Source organism: Sarcophilus harrisii, chromosome 5 (genome assembly GCF_902635505.1).
Source record: "Sarcophilus harrisii chromosome 5, mSarHar1.11, whole genome shotgun sequence".
NCBI lineage: Eukaryota > Metazoa > Chordata > Mammalia > Dasyuromorphia > Dasyuridae > Sarcophilus > Sarcophilus harrisii.
In genome coordinates this window covers 202022654-202029411 of record NC_045430.1, presented here as the reverse complement: position 1 = coordinate 202029411, position 6758 = coordinate 202022654, and the positions used below count along the sequence as shown (strand labels likewise).

The 6758-nt window shown below is 35.1% G+C and overlaps 1 protein-coding gene across 2 annotated transcripts in view; it reads right to left on the bottom strand.

The window, feature by feature from the left end:
• Positions 1-1145: 1145 nt before the first annotated feature.
• GALNT11 (polypeptide N-acetylgalactosaminyltransferase 11) overlaps positions 1146-6758 on the bottom strand; it is a 58501-nt gene continuing 52888 nt past the window's right edge. For both annotated transcript variants that reach the window (XM_023505001.2, XM_031939468.1), the window contains 4 exons: positions 4477-4695; positions 3039-3143; positions 1918-2055; positions 1146-1572 (listed from right to left, as the gene is read on the bottom strand). In XM_023505001.2, the coding sequence (XP_023360769.2) occupies positions 1441-1572; positions 1918-2055; positions 3039-3143; positions 4477-4695 (594 nt within the window). In that variant the 3' untranslated portion in view covers positions 1146-1440. The remainder of the gene's footprint in view (positions 1573-1917; positions 2056-3038; positions 3144-4476; positions 4696-6758) is intronic.

The following is a 6758-nucleotide window of genomic DNA, read 5'->3' as shown; positions in this document are numbered from 1 at the left end:
ATTCCAGTTGTAATGACCTACTCCCATAAGGTGCTGTCTTCTGCGCAATCCAGTGTTATATTTTGAAAATAGCCCCTTAAGAATTAATCAGCAGCAGCTTTCCCTTCCATAACTCTCTGGTTGTTTCTACTGAGTAACGTGTGCTACAATATGAAAGACAGTTATTCAATTGAATGATAAGTCTTTAGTCAACATAATGTAATTTATTCATGTTTCTGGAGAAGAGATCTTACAAGTGATAAAACATAATTGAAGGCTGTTCCCTTTCTCTGAATGAAAAACTCAGCACTAAGCCAAAGATATTCCAGATAGATAGGGTTTATCATTATGTACAGTTCACCAGTTCATTATTACTGATGCTTTACTATGGCTCAGGCAGAATTCTGCTAGGAAATGGAACTTTTTATCTAGATAGTTAACAACTATGACTAGGGCATCCTTGGAATATCCATGCTTACTGCTCTTTTAGGCCTAGGGCATGCTCTTGACCCAGACTTGCTCCCATCAAATGATTCCTTGGAACTTGAATCATTCCTAAATTTCCACTTAATTTCTTCCACTGGACTCAGTACCTTGGCCTCAGTAGTAAATTAACACTGTCATAAACAACCAACCAGCAAATTATTTAAGCCACTAACTGAGAAAGTACTTCTTACTGTTGTGCTTAAGTAACCCAGATCATGCAGAAACCTAGAACTGGAAGGGAAAATAAGAGAGAAAACAAAAATCCTAATGGGTAAACAAAATTTATTTTAAATGTAAATATCATAATTAAGCAAAATAAATTTGTAATAGTACTTTTCTCTTTAAATATGGACCTACAAATAATGCCACTGAAGGTAAAAAAAAAAAAAAAAAAAAAGTTATTTAAACCACTTACAGTGATCCATCTGCCTAAGATATACAAGATGAAAGAAATTTTAAAATAGTTCTAGAAAATAATTTCTCTTGAATGTTCTTTCCAAGGATCAAAGAACAGTGTTATATCTAGGTTAAAACCATTGGTGTCTTCTCCCCCCCCCCCCCCCCCCCCCCCCCCCCATCAACTAAAATGAGGCATGAGTTTATAAAGAAAGCAAGAAATGCTTGGTTTTTCTTTGCTTTTCCTTTTTAAAAAAATCTTTAGTTTAAAAATCAAAATCTAATTTCTCTTTGTGAATGGGGAATTTCCATTTAATGTCTCTTGCTGGATTGCACTTCATCTGCTCTAGGCATTTTAGGGGATACTCTGGGGCTTTGATACAGTCTCTCCCCAGAAATCTTCAAAGTAAAAGGAGGAAAGACTCGAGTTCTAGAGGAACTGCTAGAGGCAGACACTGCCAATCAGGGATAACAGCTAAGGAATTTGATTTGTCTCCCCAGTCAACTCTCCAAAGCATCACTTTAGTCCAGGAGTGAGGAACATCATGACTTCCTCGAACTTCAGAGTCTTCAAAGATCTTAGGTCTCCAAATACCACTGCTGTGGGGAGGAGCCATCACAGATTGCCATAGTAACATAGCCTTTTCGACTCAGTGGATCAACCACCTTCAGACACTGCCCAACTGATACCTGGTAAAGTCGACTGTTTTTCTGAAAGAAAGGGGTAGGAAGAAATAGCACTAATTTTTATTTCTATATAAGAAGCAGAATAAGACAGCTTCTCCCAAAAGCCAAAAAGGTAAACATTTATTAAGTACCTACTATGTATGTATGCCAGACACTAAGAATAATTCCCAAATCAATCCCAACTTCAAGACGTATTGGAAATACAGCTTCCAGTTAAAAGTTCCCCAGCCTCAGCTTCCTTGTTGGCAAAATATCAAAACTAACTTTTCTATTTCAAGGGGTTGCTATGATGAAAATACTATCATCATACTACCATCAACACCCCTACTGCCTTCTGATTACCTCACACCAATAAGGCCAGATCCTTACCCCAAGTATCCACTGTTGGGATCCTCCTGATCCATGGCACTTCATGAGTCTTGGTGGATCTGATGAACGAGTTTCTGACATATCCAAGCAAAGGAGATTATTTAAAATCAATTCATGTTCTTCATTATAAATCCAGACCTGGAAACAAAGAATTAAAAACTTATAGCTCCTCATTCAACAATAAATAATTCAAGAATGTTTGTCTTTCATTTAAAAAAAAAAAAAGGAGATAAGGATGACTGAGGTAATTGTGTCAGTTCAGATGTTCTCTGAAAATGGTAATGAGATCTTTAGATCCAGACTTGATCTATCTCTTATAAGTACCATGTCACTAACTGATTTTTACATATCTCAAACTTAACTTGTCTGAAACATAACTCATATTTATTTCCCTAGAAATTGCAGTATCCTCCTCACTCTCTCCTGACATGTTGAAAAATGTATCGACATATATATATATACATCTTTTTCCTCTACTCAAAAAGACACCCTGTTTCAGACTCATTTCTGTGCCTTGAAATCCCTGATTTTAAGACCCAGCTCAAATGCCCCTTTTTGCATAATACTGCTCTGGTACCATCTGCTGCAAGTATCTCCCCCTGGGGATACTTAATAATTGTAAATTGATTTACTAATTACCTAAAAAAAATACACATAAAAAATTTGGAAGGGGAGCAGCTCTTTGGTATAGTGGGTAGAGCACCAGCCTTGAAGTTGGGAGGACCTCAGTTCAAATCTGACCTCAGATACTTAAAATTTCTTGGCTGTGTGACCCTGGGCTTAACTCCCAACTGCTTCAGCAAACAAACAAACAAGCTAGGACAGCTAGGTGGTGCAGTGGATAGAATGCCAGGCCTAGAGTCAGCAAGGGTCCTCTTCTGAATTTACATCTGGCCTCAAGATACACACTAGCTGTGTGATAACCCCACTGGCCTCAAGTTTCATCAAAAACATGAGCCAGAGGAGTATCTTTCTTTGCCAAGAAAACCCCAAAATTGGACACAACTGGATAATCACCTGATAATGATCCCAACAAAACATACTTCAGGTCTTTGAGAAGAGAACTAGAAAGGAAGGTTGCATGTACTGTGTCACATGTTAAAAGGTGGCCCATCACTCACCTGATTTGGATCACTGTAATCACAGACCTTAAGAACTACAAGTCCTCCTTTCTGACTTGGGTGACCCTGAGCAGCCAAACATTTATTGGTTTGGAGGTGATAGAGCTGCGAAAGAAAACAAGAAGTTCTTGACCATTTTTCATAGAAAGGTAAGCACAGGAAGAGAGAGCGCACATTGCTAGAGATCTAAGAACATGACATAACGACTCACGTTCTTTAATTGGCATTTAAAAAAAAAAAAAAAAGAATTCTTTATCCTCAGTTTTACCTGGAAGACTGAAGACTGTCACCACTATATTCTAGAAAGTTTGGTTATACAAGTTGTACGTGCCTATAGGAGTTAAGAATAGGGAAAAACCGGTAGTCATTGACATAACTTACAAAGTAGCTAATTTATCAATGCAGACACATACTGAAAAATAAGGAAAGATTCTTTTTAAAGAATTTAAAGGGACAATTTTTGTAATAGCTAAAAGGAAATTTGGGGCATTTCACCTGTCACAAGAATGAGTTAGAGCCCTGTTTTTCTAGTGTTCTTGGTACCAAAATCAGGCAAAGTCAGCATTCAATTAAGGATAGTAGTCTGTAGTTTTCTTTCTCTGACAAAAAATTTATATTTTCAAGAAGGCTAAAACATGATGTCAAAAACATAATAATGATTATCCTGGAGTTGTACAGGCATTCAGGGTTCAGTATTTTTTTTTAAAATGATCAACATGATAAATAGAAAAATAAGATCAAGAGATGAAGGAAAAGCTTCTGATAAAATTAAAGACGCTTCTTTCTGTTAAAAACAAATCTCCATCTTCTCCCAGAAAACAGAAATGAATGAGTCTTTCTTAATACAGCAAGTGATGCCTATCTACAAATGAGAGCCAGAATTATGACTGACAGGATCTAAAATTGTGATCAGAGAAAAAAAATTTCAGAGTTCTATATTGTGAAAGTAGAATGCTTATTCATTATGGTCCAATCAAAATTATGATCACTTCTGGATATGGATGAGATGGTTGAAATAAAGATGAGGATCCTGAAGGTTAAGAAAGATCAAAAAAATGATGAACTAAAAGGACAGAATATTTCAAGACACTTAATTGTCCCAAAATTGTCCCCCAAAATTATTCTGGGTTTTGAGGTCAAGAAGAAGACTAATGATATAGAATTCCTAGAAATTCTAAAACAACTTTGAAATATTTAAGAACTTGAAACAAAGTAGGAAGTGCCACAATTGAATATTTTTTAATCTAGTGAGTGGATTGCAGAATCCCTAAAGTTAACTCTGTGAGACTCAGTCCTTCTTGTACTTTATAAGATTTCCATGCAAAGGATTAATGAAAGATCAATAGAAGGCTATCCAGAATACCATTTATGGCACCCAGTGGAGAGAGCTCATTTAACAGAGTTTCATTCTAAACTATGGAAATATTTTCTTCCTTACCCGTCCACGTTGCAGAATTTTAGGTCGTTTGGGTCCCCTGTTAATAAAAACAGGTTGTTGTGGTTTGGCATTGGGGCCAGACAGTTGCATCTCTGGGTAGATATTATCCAAATACCATTTAAATGATTTACAACCCAGTTTTTTCCTCAATTCAACACGTTCGCTGATGTTTCCATAGCTTTTCAACTTCAATTCAGGTCTCAAAGAAAAATATTGTTCCTAAGTTGGGGAGGGAAAAAAGAACAAATTCCTCCTAAATATCAAGTAAGTAGCTATATTACAGTTTTAAATAGCAATTTAAAACCGCATCTTTCAACTGGAAGAATAATCAATAAGTAAATTATAGCTTCATTTGTTAATACATTTTGAACCTCTACCAAGTTCCTTTGCTCATGCCTCATGGTATCATAAATGCAAATCTTAGGTTCTCAAAGTTTATGCAAACAGAACTAAAATTCTGATCAATTCTATTAAGCAGGAAATTTTTCTGCTTTCTGAAGACTAGTTCAGGTAATTACAGAACTGGCCACAGCTAAGAAATCCATAAAATCAATAAAAATACAAGGTAATTCTGGTTCATTCTATGCTAAACAATTTGAACTTCAGCAGTGATGGTGATACAGTGGGAAAAGACTGGATGCTAACAATCACAAAGTTCTTAGTCAATAAATATTATTTTAACTACTGACACTTATATCCAATGACTAGTAGACTTAAGACATTGCACACTTATTGGCATTCTCACTATAAATAAAACCAGAAGATATAGAATTGGAGCCAATTGAAAGCCCACATTTTCTCTTTAAAGAGGAAAATAAAGAAGATGAATAGTCCCATCAATTCTAGAATTAAAACAAGAAAAATCATTTCATGGGATATGTGGTCCTCCTACCTTATAGTACCCATATATATAAACAAAATATAAACAAAAAATATAAAAGTATAAACAAATAAATGGACCCTGAAGAAAATAAATGCATCTTAAATATGAACAAGCCAATAAGTTTAATAAAGAATTTGAAAAAGTATTCTTAAGAAGGACAACATATCAGGGATTTAATTCAATGGTGACCATTAAGGAAGGTAATGAAAAAATGTTTTTTGTTCAATTAACAAAAGAGGCCAAAGGCTTATAGAGTGCTCTGAAACTACAGGAATGCATATCGTACCTTAAGAAGAAAGTTGTTGAGTTCAAATATGGCCTTAGACCCTTGACACTTACTAGCTATGTGACTCTGAGCAAGTCATTTATTTTGATTGCCAGAGGAAAAAGATAGTGGAACATGGATCAAAATAAAATTTACTCCATTTTAACAGAAAAGAAGCAAGTGGCTATTAAGACCACTGAGATAATTTGATCAAGAAAAAAGATCAAAATCAATCTCAAAGATAAAGATAAGAAACTTGTTATATGTAATTACATTAGCTTCTGTAAGACTTAAATAAACTTCTGACTCCAATTATCACAATTTCTGAAAAAGCTAACACAATATCCAAACAGTTACCACAATGAGAAGGTTAAAAAAAAAAGTCGTACAAGTGTGTCAGTAAACAAATATTAGATCATCTTCTGGACTAGCAGGTCTTTCTATTTGCCCTTCTGAAAGGCCCTGCAGTTGAACCTTTTATATGTATAATCAATTAACTTGCTACTAGAACACAATATCCTAGAATTGAGGCTCTTGCCTTTTCTATTTGTAATCCTATAGTTTATTCAGTGTTCTGTATGTGGTAAGCATTTAATAAGTGCTTTTTCATTCACTCATATTTAAAAAGTTCATTTAACACCAGAAAATATTGCCTTAAAAGTTTTGAAAGGGAAAAACAAAGGTTTTTTTTAAAAAAAAAAATATTTTTTTAAGGTTAAAACAAAAACCTGGCAGAAGACTGAGTTACTCTACACCATTCCAAGAACATTTATAGATGAAGATGGAAGGACAAACAAATCACGTATCCTGTCTTCAAATATAAAATGAACATTTATAGATGAAGATGGAAGGACAAACAAATCGTGTATCCTGTCTTCAAATATAAAATGAAGGAACTAGAGAGGTTAACCATTAAGGCCCTTTTTACTTTTCTATGTGTGAACCTGTGCAAAATGGACAAGACACACTGATGTTTCTAGAATTTTCTTTCCTGTGCAATAAGAGTTGAACAACCAAATTTTTTGGATTCGACTATGTGATGGCAATGTTACTTAGGAAGGTGCTGCAACAGCCCAGCTGTGCAATGAGGATGGCTTGAACTTGGTGACAGTTGTGTGAGGAGAAAGAAGGAAG